General features: G+C 42.3%; 1 protein-coding gene across 1 annotated transcript in view; it reads right to left on the bottom strand.

Annotated features, from left to right (window-relative positions):
* The window catches only part of bcas3 (BCAS3 microtubule associated cell migration factor), a 415011-nt gene extending 397697 nt beyond the window's left edge, over positions 1 to 17314 (bottom strand). Inside the window, exons 1-5 of the mRNA XM_080459250.1 lie at positions 17222 to 17314; positions 15539 to 15635; positions 13158 to 13212; positions 12763 to 12838; positions 9429 to 9535 (exon numbers count right to left, since the gene is read on the bottom strand). Of these exons, the coding sequence (XP_080315376.1) occupies positions 9429 to 9535; positions 12763 to 12838; positions 13158 to 13212; positions 15539 to 15609 (309 nt within the window). The 5' untranslated portion in view covers positions 15610 to 15635; positions 17222 to 17314. The remainder of the gene's footprint in view (positions 1 to 9428; positions 9536 to 12762; positions 12839 to 13157; positions 13213 to 15538; positions 15636 to 17221) is intronic.
* Positions 17315 to 17584: the final 270 nt, after the last annotated feature.

Raw genomic sequence — 17584 nt, forward strand, 5'->3', positions numbered from 1 at the left:
CAGGGGTCTCTGGACTCTCTGGGGTCTCTGGACACTCTCTGAGGTCTCTGGTGTCTCTAGACTCTCTGGACTGTTTGGGGTCTCTGGACTCCCTGGGGCCTCTGAACTGTATCTGGTGTCTCTAGACTCTCTGGACTTTCTGGACTCTTTGGGGTCTCTGGACTCCCTGGAGCCTCTGGACTCTGTGGACACTCTGAGGTCTCTAGACTCTCTGGACTCTTTGGGGTCTCTGGACTCCCTGGGGCCTCTGGACTCTCTGGATTCTCTCTGGGGTCTCTGGACTCTCTGGGGGTCTCACTGGTCCAGACCTGCTTTGCTTGTATGAACACAGCCTTAACCATGCAGAGGAGGCCAGGTCCAGGACTAAGGATCGGGTCCAGGACTAAGGATCCCCTCAGTGATGTAGAGGGATTAGTCCTCTAAAAAGTTTTCCACAGAACAACAAGGAAAAACAAAGATTAACTGTTCGGTCCTAGAAGAAGAACAGGGACCAACTGCGTGAAAGAAGCTTTTAATAGCGACCTGGACTGGAGGACGGAGGAGCAGCCCGGCGGCTGGGAGAACAGAGGAGCAGCCCGGCGGCTCGGAGAACAGAGGAGCAGCCCGGCGGCTCGGAGGTTCAGGCTTCAGCCAAACCACAGAGTGAAAGAATAAAGGCCCAGTGGCATGGCAGTGAGAAGGAGCCGACTCCAGTCAGGGAGCCGGAGCCAGCACGGGAAGGCGGAGGATACGGGCTGATGCCAAGTGGGCGGCAGCCCATGATGTCTCCATCACAGTCTGCACGCTGAGGAAACACCCTTTCTTCAGTGTTTCCAACCAATCTGCAAATCCACAGAGATTATCCTCGGTTTTTGATTCCATGAACATTAAAGGCGAAAGATGAGAGGTCTAAGTGAATGTTTCGAATCATTAACCTTTCCTCTGACTGAATGTCGGATGACGTCTGGCAAACGCTGCAGGTTACGGATCCCAAACTGCCAATTTGGTTTTGGCTGTAGAAGCTTTGCATCTTCCAGCCTCAGTTAGTGATCAGCAAGTCTTCTCACGATGTGACAAAACCTCTCACTGATCTCCCTTTGCTGTCAAGGTAGGTCCACTTCAAAACATCTGGCCACGTCAGCGTCTCTGCGGCCACACACCGACTCTCCAACCACAGGAAGGCTCCAAATAGATCTTGTCTGGGTGATGAAGCAGGAATGTATGCCTCTATTGAAGAGGTCTCTTTCCAACAAATACTTATGAGACGAAAAGGCAGGAGCCGACTCTTCCAAATTAAAAGATTGAAAGCCGTTACAACCAGCTGAAGGTTGACTGGAGCTTTGGGGTAGAAAGACTTCATGTCGGGATGCAGACTTAGACGAGGGACAAGGTGCAGGCGTCAGAAACTCATGTTAGGAGCCCAGAGTTCACTCATAGTTCCCACAAAATCTACTCAGCCCTCTCCCTGCTGCGACGCATTACAACACAGAGCTCCTCGTTAAGCTTTGCTAGGACCTTCAGAGTGACATGCTCATCTGAAATCTGTAGGAGAGCAGCTCTCCAGGCCCAGGTGGGACGAACCTGCCTTAGAGGCAATTTGAATTCGAAAAAAAAATCTTTTTCACAACACAGATTTATTTATTTCAAGGTGGTCAAACATCCGGGCCTCCCATTCAGGATAACACAGACAGGAAAATATTAAGAAATGTCTGCTTTTCCTGATTAGGCATGAGAGGGTTGCCTCATTTACTGAGATCCATAACTGACAACGTATAATCAGTCAGCCCTCCCATTAGCAACAAAAACACACCACATAGGCTGAAAAACACAAAGGACCCCTGAAGAAACTTCATCTTGTCCATTAGATTTTGTAAACATGAACAGTCAAATGAGAAACCTTTCCAGGTTCTACTCACAATAATCGCCACTCCAACTCTCATTTACTCCAAACACAGAGGCCTTACATATCATTCTCACACTAAGATGGAGTTATTAGAAGTAAAAGGTTCATATGAAACAAATGTAGTTCAGCGTTCAGCGATGAGAAATTGAGGTAAAACCAAACTTCTGAGAGTAAATTGAGAAAAAAATTGAAGATAAAGGTCAGAATTCCCAAAGCGTCAGTAACACATCAACACATTTTATTTTGATTCCATGATTATGGAAAGGCATGAACACAGTAGAGTCACACTGATCTCCTGACCTGAACTTGATGAGATCCTGTTGTTGTCATTGTCGTGTAATCAGGCCCTAAAGGAAGGCTGAGTACAGCAGAGAGGCAGACTCCACATCGAACTCCACCTTCTGTCCAGGAGGAGCTGGCCCTCACTGCTGCCAACAGCACAAAACCTTACGCCAACGGGGTTTCAACATATTCTTATATTTTCCTCATAATTTCAACAGAAAAAACTTGTCCTTGTTTCCTTGCATATTTGAATTGTTTGAATACCTGAAAACACCTCTCACATAATACTGCCACTTATACAATGACAGTTATTTAGGAGAAATTAATGAAGGCCAAAGTGGACACCCTGCTCTGTGTGTGTGTGTGTGTGTGTGTGTGTGTGTGTGTGTGTGTGTGTGTGTGTGTGTGTGTGTGTGTGTGTGTGTGTGTGTGTGTGTGTGTGTGTGTGTGTGTGTGTGTGTGTGTGTGTGTGTGTGTGTGTGGCTGGTATATTAGGTCAGTGACCCGCGTGGCTCTGGGCGGTGTCTGGCATGTGTAATGCACATTGTTCTAAGCGCAGAATGCCCCACTTTTGTTCCACTTTTCTGCGTTAAATTACAGTGAAACCTGCATTATCACTTTACTCGTGCTTTAATCCGTTTGTTTAAAGTCTTTAAACCCATCCGAGGGGATGATCGCTCTTTTGTGCAATTAGTAGATTTGACAAAGTGGCGGATTTGGAGCTGTGTTTTTATTCAAAGTGCTTGAGGCATGGCAGCGGCAGATTAACACGGGAGACAGGAGCAGGTTATACGAACACTGGCCGGATTCCGATACAGGCAAATGGAGCTGCGAGGGGGAATAAAGGAATTTGCTGGATTAACAAGAGAAGGGGAAGGGCTTGAGGTTAATGTCCCAGGTTATTGTGCATTACCCCGCCGCTCATCCTCGCCTTACATGGCTCTGTGTGACATCCCCAGCCATCAACAACATTTCCAACATTACATTAGTGGCTCCAGCGTGAGCAATATGCCAAATTGCTTTTTCAAAGTTGTTGTTTTTTTCTTCTTCCTGTGCACAGTTATTCATTATATTCATTTCATTTGTGGCTCTGATGTATTTGTGGGATCTCAGTATCTGCTCTTCTGTTTTAATCTTTCAAATGTAATAACATAAGCTGTCAACACATATCTGGGCCATATTTACAAGTGGATCCTCACACAGCATAAGACATATTGGAGGCTTGGAGGCAGCAGGTGCTCCAGGGATGGACCAGTAACAGGTGTGCTTGATCCAGGGAGGCTCGCTGAGGCTGCGAGATGGTGAAACATCCACCTCCTCAGCAGTAAACACCAGAAATATCTGGCCTTATTCATGTACAAGGTGCTTCCCTCCCTCCACTAGAGGGAGCTGCAGAGGTTCAGACAGCAGTACTAAAGTAAACTCAAATATCTGCTCTTCTTCACTAACTGAAGCTTTAAAGGCGTCGGGAAATTTCTGGAAGAGTCTGAATACACAAAGCAGGGACAATGCTAAATGCTAACATCCAGGCTACTGCAGGTTCAGGAGTAATTGAAGATGCAATATATTTCAGAGACAGTGTTTAAAATAACAAACTATAAAGTGAGCTAAATTTCGACAGTTTTTCCGCCAGTTGACAAGTTTTAATTTAATCTGCAATTCAGGCGTCGGAGACGTTATTGGTCAGGAACCTCGGAGCCTTCAGCACCATATAATTAGAATAATAACAATAATTCAGGGAATTCAACCTGTTTTGTTCGTTTGTTTGTGTAGACGGAAATTAACTGACACTGCACGACTGAACTTGGTGAGAGTTACAAGATGCCAAGGGCTCATTTATGTTCCACATTAGGAACACACAGAGCCATCCGTGAATTAAATTTTCTGGAAGCTTACGGATCAAAATGTTGCAGTACTGATAGCAGCCCCCGGGGGCAGTGTAGAATAAAATGCATCAACCAATGAGGTGGAAGTGTTTGAGGAACCTGTGAGTTAAACTTCTGATGTCTTCACAGAGAACCATCAACAGCACTCCCTCCTACAGTCACAATTCTAAAAGCAGAGTTGTTGTGAGCAGAAATAAGCCTCAAGCCTGAACAGCTTTGTCCAGTGTAACATGGAAACGTTGTTCACGGCCAGTCAATAAAGCAGAACTTCAGCTTTCCTCTCAAGGTCTTCTGGGAAACAAAAGCTGTTTTGGATGAACTGTCACCGAAAAGCATCTTGTGCATCTAAAAACAAGTTGAGTTCATCTTCTTCTTCACTAATAAAGCAGATTAGCTTTACAAGCGTGCAGTTTCCCTCTCCACGGCCTTTGGTACTGCACTGTTGCACATTAGCGTGGACTGGAAACCAGTGGGGTACTGGGTTGCGTAAGTGTGCATGTGCGTGATGAAACAAAGAGGAAAACAGCGCAAATTGAAAACTGCCAACTTCCATACCTTCATATATGTTGGAGATGTTCAGCTGTGCTTCCCTGAAGCTCTGCGGTTGTTATTTGATCGATGTGATAAACGTACATAATGAACGCAACCCAAACAGGTTAACATGAGCTAACCACAAGCAGAGCAGCAGCATACTGTACATGGCAGGTGATAAATAAAGCATCTGGATTCAAGCAGACACAGACTACTTACAGGAATTCACACTGAATCTGTCTGACAGGACAACAATACACACACTTCTACACGATACTGGGCTTTTTTAATGTGAAAAGGATTCTTAGTGCAATTGAAAAGAAAAGCCAAGCAGATGGAGAATTTGTCCTACAGTTAAAGCTTTAATAACACTTAAACTGATAGTATATTTTATTCTCTTTATAGAAAATATCTTAGAAAATATGTTTTCAATGTTTTTATAACGGCATGTGTGTGTGTGTGTGTGTGTGTGTGTGACCTGAACTGAATGAGTTTGACACTAAAGCTTCTTGGTACTTAACACACGATGGAAAGTAGTGCTGGACGTAGTGATTTTTGAGGATCGACTAATCAAACAAAGTATTAATACTAAATATCAAACGTAAAATAAAGACACAAGTCAGCAGTCATTGCAAAGAGGCCGTTTTCTCTCTCAGAAGTTAAATAGAGCATGTCATTTTTTTTAATGTCATGTGAATAAATGACAGAAGCTGCAATGATCTCAAGAATAAAACAATTTGTAATACAATTGTTTTATCAGAATTATATTAGAATTATATTATTCTCCCGATGGAAAAACAAGGCCACCAAAGTTTATGCACCAATAGAAAGTTTCCTCAAATTTTCTCTCTATGACTGTTTTTCGTATGTTAAAGAAAAAATACAACTTTCTGTTAAAAATTATGTGTGTTACAAAGCTTTCACTGTCCAGGATGTCTCCTGGTAGAAGAGCAGGTCTCCAGCACATCTACCAACACTTAGCAGAGACACACTTTGTCTTCAGATAATTAGTGTCTTATCGGGAGTGCTGGCCCGCAGCACTCCTAATCAGTGTTTCCTAAACACTCTGTCAGCGTCCATCCACCAAGCAGTGCGTAGACACATGTACGCTCCGTCTCCGTCAGCCATTTCTGAGGGCGTGAGCTCAGAAAACTGTCACAAACACTTCAGCGGGGAGAGCGAGGCACCGTCAGTGCTTACTGAAACCCCGGTGAAGAAACAGCAGGCAGCAGAAACATCCCGTAAACCTCCAGAACTGAAAGCAAAACAGAGGGTGTGTGTGTGTGTGTGTGTGTGTGTGTGTGTGTGTGTGTGTGTGTGTGTGTGTGTGTGTGTGTGTGTGTGTGTGTGTGTGTGTGTGTGTGTGTGTGTGTGTGTGTGTGTGTGTGTGTGTGTGTGTGTGTGTGTGTGTGTGTGAGATCCTGGCTGAAGTGAGAGTGTGTTGGGGATGTTTATAAGAGGCTGATTAAGGACTGTGGTGTGTTTAGATCTCACAGGATGTATGTGAAGTTTGCATGTTTTAGTGACAGCCTCTACATGAAAGGCGATACTCGAGTAGTGAGTCCGCAGCTTTGTGGATAATATGTTAGGTTGCAGAGCTGACAAAATCTTCTAATGATTTTCCAAGGCTGGTTTTAAAGATGTCGACTCTCCACACAGAATGACTGACGGGGTCACCGCTTGGACAAACACGTCCGAAGAGAAAACGTGACACAGCCCGTGTGAATAAACAAACAGAACATGATGGTCTGTGGAGTTGGGGTTAGATGGTTCTCAAAGAGCTTCAGCAGGAGCAGCAGTAGGAACAAGCTCATCCTCACTGGAGCCATAACCACATATCTGTTCTGTGTTCACTTATACACAACTCCAGCAAGAAAAATGTTTTCAAAAAGAAAAATGTCTCCAAATACAAAAAATGTTTTCCAAAAAAGAAAAATGTCCACAAAAGAAAAGAAAAAAATGTCTCAAAAGAAAAGAATTTAAAGTCAAAAGAGAAATCTTGAGCAAGATCCTTAAACCCCCATCTGCTCTTTTTTTTTTTATCTTTTTAAAGTCAAAAGAAAAAGAGCAGAAAGAGTAGAGAGTGTGTGAGAAACATGTGAGGGGCCGGAGAAAAGAAACTGATAAGTAACAAAATTACACAAGGTTCTGGAAGGACCAGGATTATTGGAATTAATGTTAAACACAACTGAGACTGTCTTTTCCTCCAGACAAAACGGTGCTGGTCACATCGGGCAGTTTGAGGCTCTGATACCGAGGTTTTGATGCCATTTGAAGTGATAAGTTATTTTCTATATGAAGCATGTGATGCAGTTCGACTTCCATTCAACCTTAAAAAAACTAAACCAGCCCTATAATTTGGTCTGCAGGAGTTCACCTTTCAACTGATTTGAGAAAGTACAAATCTTTTTTATTTGTTGCTTCTTTATTTAATGCAACAAAATTAAATAACAAAACAAAAAAAAACAACAACAAAGAGTTTTGGACTATATTTCTGAAATCGTCTATAAAAAAGGAACATTTTAAAATTGTATGATTTTTTTCAGTTTGTTTTTCTTTGAGCCGAAGTGTTTTTCTTCTTTATCAGTGGCATGCTTCTTTCTATCATCTGCAAGGTTGTCTCCTCTCTTCCCATGTTGGGTTTTTAAAAGGTCTCCATCTTGTGGTCACATTGAACATTACATCCACGGTGAACGTTCAGACACACAATAGCAGAACCAAAAAACTAAATGTATTGAATATCATGGAGGAGAGACATAAAGGAGCAGAAATGTAAAGAAATATTGTGAAACTTTATGGTGAATCGTAAAGCCTGAAAATGAAATTATAATGAGGGTTTCTGTTCATCTGACATTGTGTTTCTGTTAATAGAAATATTATGTAAATATGAGGATTGGCTCTTTCACCACCTGTTTACTAATCACTGAATTATGGACGCCTTTTGAAGGCTGCTGTTCAATCATAAGTGTTGATCCACCCAGAGTCGTCCCCCTCCTCCTCCTCCTCTTCCTCCTCCCCATCGCCTTCATTCTGCGATAGCTTGGTCAACCGCTCCACCTAGTGCCCAGAGAGTCACACTGCAGCTCACTAGAGACTGAGTATTAAAAATACTTGTTTGAAAGCATAGTTCCTGTGAAGTGCCGCTGTGTGTTCTGAGGATCAGTTCCTCTGTCTGTGTGTCCATCATGTCTTCTCCCTGAACACGTCCGGACAGCAGGCGGACTTTGATCCCGGTCAATACAACCCGCTGACACCTCCACGTGCACCCCACGGTTTGTAAAGCAGCTCAAGTCAGCCGGAGGAGTCAGTTAAAAGACCTATGTTTTATCACTCTCTCAATCTAAAAAAGGCCAGATTGCTGTAATGTGGTTTATAAACGCGCTGGAGTTCAGCCAAGTTAACATTGGCTGAAATGGAATAATAATGACGAGCCAAACTAAGCAATGTATCACCAGTCGCTGCTGGGACAGGCTAGTTAGCATTGATATGAGCTAATGGCTAACATGCTAGCAATGCTAACTCAGTCTGCACTGTACCGAGGGCCTGTTCGGTATACCGGTACTGTATTGGTATCGTGGTACTGACACCTTTAAAAGGATACTATACTGGGCCCGGCTGGTACCGGTATCTATTTATTTTAATGTCGCTGCGGAGCGTCACTGTGGTGTAATTTGCACCGAGGAGAGTCGTCAGTCTCTCTGTGGGGGAAGCGTTGGCGGGCTGCTCCGCTTTCCGACTTGTTTTGGGCAATCGAAAGTGCGGAAAACAGCGCTCCGGTTTCTTTTATTTCATTTGTTTATTTGGTTTTTTTTGCACTTCGGTTTCTCCGAGACGGGGTGTGCGGGCCACGCTCCGACCTGAGATCCACAATTGAATGAGCGCTTCATACTCGACCTACACAACTTCAAAATAAAAGTCAAAACAACGTATTTTCAAAACAATCTTCTCTGAACCGAGCTTGTACTTTGAAACTGTAACTGACTCAAACGACCCGTGGAAACTCCGTAAAAAGAAATAGAGTGCATCACTATTGGAGAAGCAGAGAGAGAGAGAGAGAGAGAGAGAGAGAGAGAGAGAGAGAGAGAGAGAGAGAGAGAGAGAGAGAGCGAGAGCGAGAGCGAGAGAGAGCGAGAGAGAGAGAGAGAGAGAAAATGGCTGCTGATACATCCACAAGGCCGCACCTTGTAGAAAAAACAGGTGCTAGAAGTGCTATATGGAAGTACTTTGGCTTCAAAACAAATGAGTACGGTGTCTCCATCAACACTGAAGCACCACTGTGCAAACGGTGTTTGAGAACGTGTCAGGCCAAGGGTGGAAACACTACTAACCTGGCTAAATACCTGAAGGACAAACACCCAGACCTGCGTAAGGAGTCCAAAGAACCACAGGTAATAACTTTTATACCCATGAAAATATAGCTGTGGAAAAAAATGTAAGCTATTATAAATATTAGTATTATAAATATAATATAAGAAATAATATAAAGGAATATAATATAAAAATATTTTATTTTAGCCATTTAATGTTATAAAGATTACTGCATAGTAACATACCACTTTAAGACATTGGTCCTACTTAAGACAGGCTGCATCTAATGACATTTTTTGTGTTCTCTTTTTATTTGGAAAAGTATCGAAAGTATTACAACTAGAACTACATGGTAACTAAAATGTTGGTATCGTGACAACACTACTGTTCCAGTTCTGGTTTTGTTTTGAAAGAACATAGTTCCTCCTAATGCACCGAAACAAAGCCATATATTTGGAGTTGTCATTATATTAGGGTAGTCAACAGTCATGAGAAGTTATTACACAGGTTTAAAACTGGATGTGGGTTCAGTTACATACAGATACGCTCCAGATCTGCATCCCATCTGTGTATCCGATCATCAGGCAGACAGGTGGGTCCGTCGTGCCGCTGTGCATCTCCATAAACTCCGGGTTACGAGAGGTATCTGTGCAAACATACAAGATGAGGAAAGGGTTAATCTGAGCAGACCGGAGCCCTCCAGCACTTTCCATGAAGCCCTCAACATGACTTCACAAGAAGACTGAAGTAAGTCAGAAGACCAGTCACCACATTCACAGCTATTCTCATTAGAGTTCATATGAAGTCGAATTCCTGATTTACAGATCGTGTCCTCAAACAGCTCCAGTTCTCACACACCGTAGAAGACCCGTTACAATAGAGAAGACAACGTTTTTAGCTTCCTCACTAAACTTGCCCCTTCCTGTATCTGAGCATGTAAATGTCTTTTAAGAACAGAGGTCGGAAACCTGCAGCTCTGCAGCCATATGTAGCTCTACATCTCTGTAGCGACTCTATAGCGACTCTACAGCTCCTCTGTAGCGACAATATAGCAACTCTACAGCTCCTCTGTATCGACTCAATAGCGACTCTACAGCTCCTCTGTAGCGACTCTACAGCTCCTCTGTAGCGACTCAATAGCGACTCTACAGCTCCTCTGTAGCGACTCCATGAATCTTTCACTGAATTATGTCTTGAAAACCTTTTACATCACTTTAATTCTGCTGCACAGAAACACAGCTGCGGGTGAGAAATGAGACATTTTAATTATTGTCAAACTAAGCATGCATCAGCTGCACAATGATAACCTGAATAAATCCAAACTCATAAAGAAAATAGTTTAATATAATGTAGGAAAACTTTGAAAAAGAACCACGCTTTGCCTTTATGATCAATATGAGAAGAGACTTCAACAAAAAAAAAAAAATCTATGATTAAAGAGCAAAAATGGCCCATGAAACTACTGCGACTGTCAAACAGCTAAACCGACCAAATGCTCAAATGACATCAATTTCTAGCAGCGTAAAAGCGCTTACATGGCAAACTCAACTAAAAAGGACTAAAATCGATCAAGCAGACAAAAAAATGAAGTCCTAATGTATTAAACTTAACATAAAATGTAGTTTTGGTAAACACTAACATATAAATGTAAATACGTACATAGATATATATTAAATGTTCTGTAAAGATCTATGTCAGAGGAAAGTGGTTTTCAGTCCTCTCATCATTATGATATCAGAAGCTTCTCTTCCTCCATTTACACACACTGCACAGTAATATTCACATTTTATGACCATCTGCAAATTCAAACTCCATTCCGAGTGTATTTCAATGTGTCCAACGTCTGAAACGTCATCCAAGTCATTGAAGACAATTTTAAATCAAAATATAATATAGAATATCATAACATCAACTAAAAATCACCCAAAAAAAAGGACTGAAATGTTGATCAATGAGGATGAATAAATTAAGCCATTCATTCAAGGCACGCGCAGTAGGAAACAAAATGAGGCTGGTGTCAAATAACAAACCGTTCATGTTGTATGGCACGAGCACATACATACATACATACAGGCAGACAAAGACATAACCTTTGCCCCAATGTTCGTTGGCGAGTAACAGTTCTTAACGATTCTATAACAACAGTGCTATAACAACTGTTCTATGAAAACACTTCTATAATAACAGTTCTTAGTAATAGTTCGATAGTAACAGTTCTCCAAAGACAGTTCTATAAAGCCTCGGTCCCACTACACAGTACGTGCCTGAGCGGTGCGGGACGGTATGGTATGGTAAGGCAAGCACACCCCGACCAAACTCTTTTGCACTGTCCCACCACAGATGGTACGGATAAAATGTAGGCGGGGTTGAACGATGCAGGTATGTAACATCATTTCGTAAACGTAGATGCTGTCCTCGCGGGACCAACGCAGAAGTTGCTGCCACAGTTCCGTGGCCGTCCGAGTAGAGTCGTGAGCCTCCGCTCTCTGTGACAAGTGAAAAAATGTCTCAATGTGAACAGCAGCGTCCAGCTCAGCTGAAGCTCCTCCTCTCCTGTTACGGAGAGGAGCGTCTGCACCTCGTTGGAACACCAGGGGGCAGTGCAGTGCCGACGATTCAAGATACCAGTAAAATAAACAACCAGTGAGTGCAAAGTGCCGTATTTGCACAACAACAGAGGGTTTATACAGCTGATGAGATATTTAAATATTGCTGCTTGTCGAGAGTGACGATCGTCACTGACCAATAAACAGACGGCTGCGTTGTCGCCCCTCCTAATGAGACCCGTTCGGTAGTGCTAGGTACCTGGTGGGGTGACGAAAAATCGTAACCGTAACAGTTGTTTGAGTACCATCCACAACCTTTGTCAGTGAGGATACAGGAAATCCCGTCCCGTCACCCAGATCACATTGTACTGATTAAGAACCTTCCTGCAGGAGGTGAGCCTACGGGAAGGTGGCGCCCGGCGTGGGACATGAACCCTCTACCCTGAGAGTGCGAGTCTCATGCTCTACCAACTGAGCTAGCCGGGGGTTGATCATTGATATAATAACAGTTCTATAATAATGGTTCTATAAAAACAGTTATATAAGAACATTTCTAAAACATTGTTCCAAAATAAATGTTTTATAATAACAGTTCTATGATATAATAACAGCTCTATAATAACGGTTCTAAAAAAAATTGTTCCATATAATTGTTCTATAATAACGGTTCTAGAAAAACAGTTTTATAATAACATTTCTAAAAAATTGTTCCAAAATAAATGTTTTATAATTACAGTTCTATGATATAATAACAGCTCCATAATAAAGGCTCAAACAGTTCTACGATTACAGTTCTATGATAACACTTGTATAATAAAGGTTCTATAATAACAGTTCTATAAAAAAAATATTCTATAATGACATTTATATAAAATAGTTCAAAAACAATTGTTCTATAATAACAGTTTTATCATGGAGTGGATCAGTAGTCAGTACATGGAGCCGATGGTATTCAGGTTTTAAAGAACGTCATTTTGTTCTGATGTCAGACTGAGGTACGCGAGTACTTCAGAAGTTCCTGTACCGATATGTGGTTCTATATTTTCACCCCAACACCTCACATGAAAGGTGGCTCGGGCCAAAACGAGTTGAAATGTTTTGTTTTTTGAGGAATAACGGTGCGTTTTAAAGGAGTTCCTTCAGAGACTGTTTGGTTTCAGGACAAAGCAGCATCACTCGTCCAGGAACATCTTCAACTTTTAACTAAAAACTTTAAACTAAAACTGATCAGTTCATGAGTGTGAACTGAAAACAGCTGGTACCAGCTGAGAGAGTCATGTAGAGGAGAGGACAGTGGACGAGTCTGCATTTCTTTAACCAGACTCACCGTTGATGTCGGCTTTGTCAAAGCGAACCCAGATGATCTTCTCCTTTTCATCTGTGGGTGGAGCTCCTGTGTACGCCTGAACACAAAGAACAAAGCTCATCTTTAAACTTCATTCATTCAGACAGTAAAACATGAACATTATCAGAATAAAGCCAGCAGTTTTTTAATGAAATCAAAGTGAGGAATCAGAGGATCTGTGGAGCTCTGCAGCTTCATGAAATACCTACATTTCCCAGTCTGTTAGAAGACCAAGCATAAAGAGAAAGACGATATGAGAACGGAGAGCGCGCGTGTGTGTGTGTGTGTGTGTGTGTGTGTGTGTGTGTGTGTGTGTGTGTGTGTATGTGTGTGTGTGTGCCTACTGTTGGATGCTGATAAAAGCAGAGTGGAGTTACCTGAGGGACGACGTCCTGAAGGAAAGTCACCACACTCTCCATGTACGACTGCTCCCTGAGGAGAGGCGACACAATAATCAACTTCCTTCATACAGAAACTCTACAAAGACCCAGAGCGCCAATGATGTGACTTTCACAATAAGGTCCCATTTACAGACGTTTCAAATCAAAACATGTCCTTTTTACATTTTTATTTAAAAAAAGTTTTACGTTTACATGACGAAAACAGTAATCCGATTACACGGGAACGGCAGAAATACTGTAAACTACGCATTTAGCATGTCGGTTCGGTAGTGCTGTTGTTTGTTTTAGTATTGAAACCACACACACGCAGAAAAGATTTGGTATTTTACACATCATCATTGCATTGTCACCAGAAGCCCACAGCCACCGCGACAATATGCTGCTATTAATTCCTCGAGAAGTCATGTGACCTCTTGAGCTGACCGCTGAGCTGTCGGATCGCCTCCATTCTTCTTATTTATTGACCGCATGCTCACTATTTATGCAACAAAATGACTAGATGATCACAGATTTGATGACGTTAGAGAGACGTTAAGAAAATGCGATTGGCCCGGTCACACAGCGACTGCTTTGGCAGGTATCTGGTACTTATTTGATTTATTTCCACATGCGAATGAAGCTGGTTTCTGATCTCGAAATATCGGAAACCATGTGTCTTTTTCCTGCATACACTGTTCAAACGCAGACCTTATCTGTGCCATATGGATCGTTATTATGGTGACTGTCAAAATAAAAGAACCAAGTTGGATCATTATTACGGTGACTGTCAAAATAAAAGTACCAAGATGGATTGTTATAGATTGGCTCTACTGAGCATGTGCAGAACTACTAGTGACAACCAACGTGGTTGCCAGAACCAGGACCAGGACCAGGACCAGGACCAGGACCAGTGCCTGTCACGTCTACTCAGGGCTGAGCACGAGATTTTCTGAAAATGTTGTTTCCCCGTCTATATGACGCCGTCAGAGCATTTTCATTAACCTTGTCAGAGGCTCAGAGCACGGCTGCCGGGTAAAAACCAATCCCCAAAATGCAATAAAAGTTTGGTGTTTTCCCTTGAAGCTGTTGTCATGTAACCGGGGCCTGAGAGAAACACTAAAAGAAAAAGAGAACAAACAGCCATAAAAAATCTTTTTCATTTTGAAGCTGTGTTCTACGTTAGTGTGACACAAAGGTGGTTTTAATGTCGATATATTTGTATTGGCTAGATTATTCCTCAGTTACTTTTCCGCTGGCGGAGAAGATTTAATACATTTTTCATTGGTTTATCCCTTTACAGATGTGGCAAAAGGAAAATAAATGAGCTTTCTATAAGTCAAACACAAATCTTTAGTCATACCAGAGGTAGGGATGTAAGGATACATTCAACACACGATTCAATTCAAATCAACTCCTGATTTAAGAAAACTAGTTGAAGTAAACATTTTGCGGGTTGTTTTATTTCAATTGTTCGAGAAAAGTTGAAAAAACATATTTTCTTCTCATGCTCTTCTCTTACAAACAACGTAGTCCTATTAAATTTTTGAGGTTGTTTGATATATATAACTTTTTTTTTTTTAAATAATTTTCTTGCAAAACATGAAAGTGTTCATAAATATAGTAAATTACGAATAAATTCATTTTCTTTAAATACATGTATTTTATTATTGTTATCACTATAAATAAGATGAGTGCAGATTGTGTTCCATGTTTTTCCTCAGGAATATCAGCCAGAAGTGAAGCTCTCTGAACATTCACGTCTCCTGCGGTTGACGAAACTCCTTCACTCGGGATCGTCAGTCACCTGCCGCTCAATTCTCTCTCAAAGCTTGATAGAAATACTTTCCACTGAACTATTCTAGAGATAAATGAGAACGTTGGTGAGCGAGCTGCCATCTTGGCCTGGTTTGAACTCCAGGAGCAGACAGCTGCCGATAGGACGCGTTTGTCCAATCAGGTGCAGGCAAGACAGTTATGGAGTTATTGATCAAGTGATGAGTCTATCTGGACACGCTTCGAGGCCCACAAGTCACACGTCCAACAAGCAGGCTGTTTTCAGACGCTGTGCGTTTCCATGCATACAAAGACGTACAGCCCAATACATTTAAAAACTGTATCCCAATACAAACTCTGCTGTAATGATTGAAGTCCTTCCTGAAATGTATTGATATTTAACCGATTCAGGACAAATCCAGACATCCCAACCTTCAGGTATGAATCTATAACCTCGTGGATAAGCAACACGGAATGAAGAAGCAACTCATGAAAATGGTCTGAAATGGATCCCAATCCGGGAGGCAGGAATCTGGATCAGGACCGGGTCCGTCCAGCACCGGGTCCATCCTGTCAGGACTTCGGAGATAGATGTGTGTCCTTACGTAGCAGCTTGAGCTCGCACCAGAACGCCTCCAGCACAGCGGCTCGGCCTGCGGGGAGAGTCGGACGCCATGTTTCCTCCGATCCTTCCTTTATAACCTGCAAACACAGCAGGAAGGTTTGGGTCAGGACGGACTCGCCTCTGCAGCACCAAACTGTGTTTGAGGACAGAAACCCTTCATTCTGCTTTCTCAAGCTCAAGGATAACTGCCCTTACAGTCTATTGACAAATGGACAGTTGGGCAACTGAAAAATAAAATACATCCCACTGCATTGTTTCATCACTGATTTTTAATGCAGATAATAACTGCTGAGTTTCCAAATTCTTCTCTAGGTTAAAAAAGAAACTGGATTAAAAATTAACCAGGAAAAAAATGAAAGTTTCACTAATTTACTTTGAACGACAACCTGCTGCTTGTTTTTGCATTTGTGTTTAAGAAAGGTTTCAGGTTTACATGACATTGACTATTTACACAGCAACTGCAGGAACACTGAAATCAAAGTAGTTTTCATGTTGGTCCACTAGTTGGTGCTGTTGTTAGTTTTAGTACTGAAAGCACACACACACACATGCAGCAGAGAACAATGAGCTCTAAACATTAACAATGGGAGAACACGGACATTCTAGTGGACAGACCACCAAGTTGGATTGTTATTATGGTGACTTTCAAAATAAAACGACAAAGTTGGATTGTTATTACAGTGACTGTCAAAATAAAAGTACCAAGATTGATTGTTATTATGGTGGCTGTCAAAATAAAAGGTCCCAAGTCCCAGGACAATACGGACTGGAAGTTATGACACCACAGAGGAAACTTTGTGCTGATTGGCTCTATTGAGCATGTGCAGAACTACTAGTTACTACATATGTGGTGAGCAGGACCAAGATCAGGTCCAGCAGCAGCTTTTAACTGCCTACACAAAGACGGAGCCCAACAATTACAGAAAGTGTTTTAGCCAGTTTTCATGGAGACTGAGTCAAAGCAAAAACTTTGACCATGGAAGTTATTTCAGAAAGTTACGTTTCTAGTGGCTCCATGTAACCAGACAATTAATATGCACGTCATCTTCCAAGTGACCCGATTGGTCAGGAGGCGGAGCTTTTATACTGGTTGATCTCTGGTCCAGAACCTAACCTTGTCCGGAGCAGGTCAGAGGTTCAGCAGATTGCCATGGTGATTCACCAGTAAGACGTGAACCAGCGTCATAGTCCAGGATCAACACTGAAGGTACCACAGACACAGACACAGACACAGACTCTTCTAATGATCCTCTCAGACAATCAATACGTCAGAAAACCACTGAGACCCGAGCAGAGGTTGAGTGGGAGGTTAGCATCTTATCATCCTTATCAACACTGAGACCACCAGGACCACTGAGACCATTCTCACACACACACACAGTGAGAGATAGAGACAGAGACAGGGACAGGGACAGTGAAAGGGACAGAGACGAAGACAAAGACAAAGACAGAGACAGAGACAGAGACAGAGACAGAGACAGAGACAGACAGACACACACAGATAACGCTGGACTCGGAGGAGATACAGCAGCTAACTTAGCCAGCTAGCATCAGTTGTAACAAATCTCCCAGGAGTCTGAATACCGTCACAGCTGACAGTCAGAAGCATGAGAGGCGTGTTGTTTGTAACAGACATGAAGATGGAGGAGTAAATAATACGAACCGAAGCAGTGGACTGTCTCCGGAGGTCTGATATGTGTGTGGACTGCTCTCAACAAAACAACGTCAAAACACACACGGGGTCTGCGGAACCGTGTTGTGTAACTGAGAGCCAATCAGATTACAGGAAACACAGAGGCAGTCCAATCAGCGGGCAGAGAGGGAGGAGCGAACGTCGCGTCACGTTTAAAACACCATAGAAGTTTAAACGTAGAAACATAGACGTATGTGACATGAAACATGAACCTATATGAACAGAAACAGAAAGATATATGGAAACATAATCATATCATACTTTCCCCATGGAAACCAATGCATTACAGCTTAATCCACCACATCACTCATTCCATTATTTGTTATGGTCGTT

The sequence above is a fragment of the Lipophrys pholis genome, assembly GCF_963383615.2.
Source record: "Lipophrys pholis genome assembly, chromosome: 3".
NCBI classification, from domain to species: Eukaryota; Metazoa; Chordata; class Actinopteri; order Blenniiformes; family Blenniidae; genus Lipophrys; species Lipophrys pholis.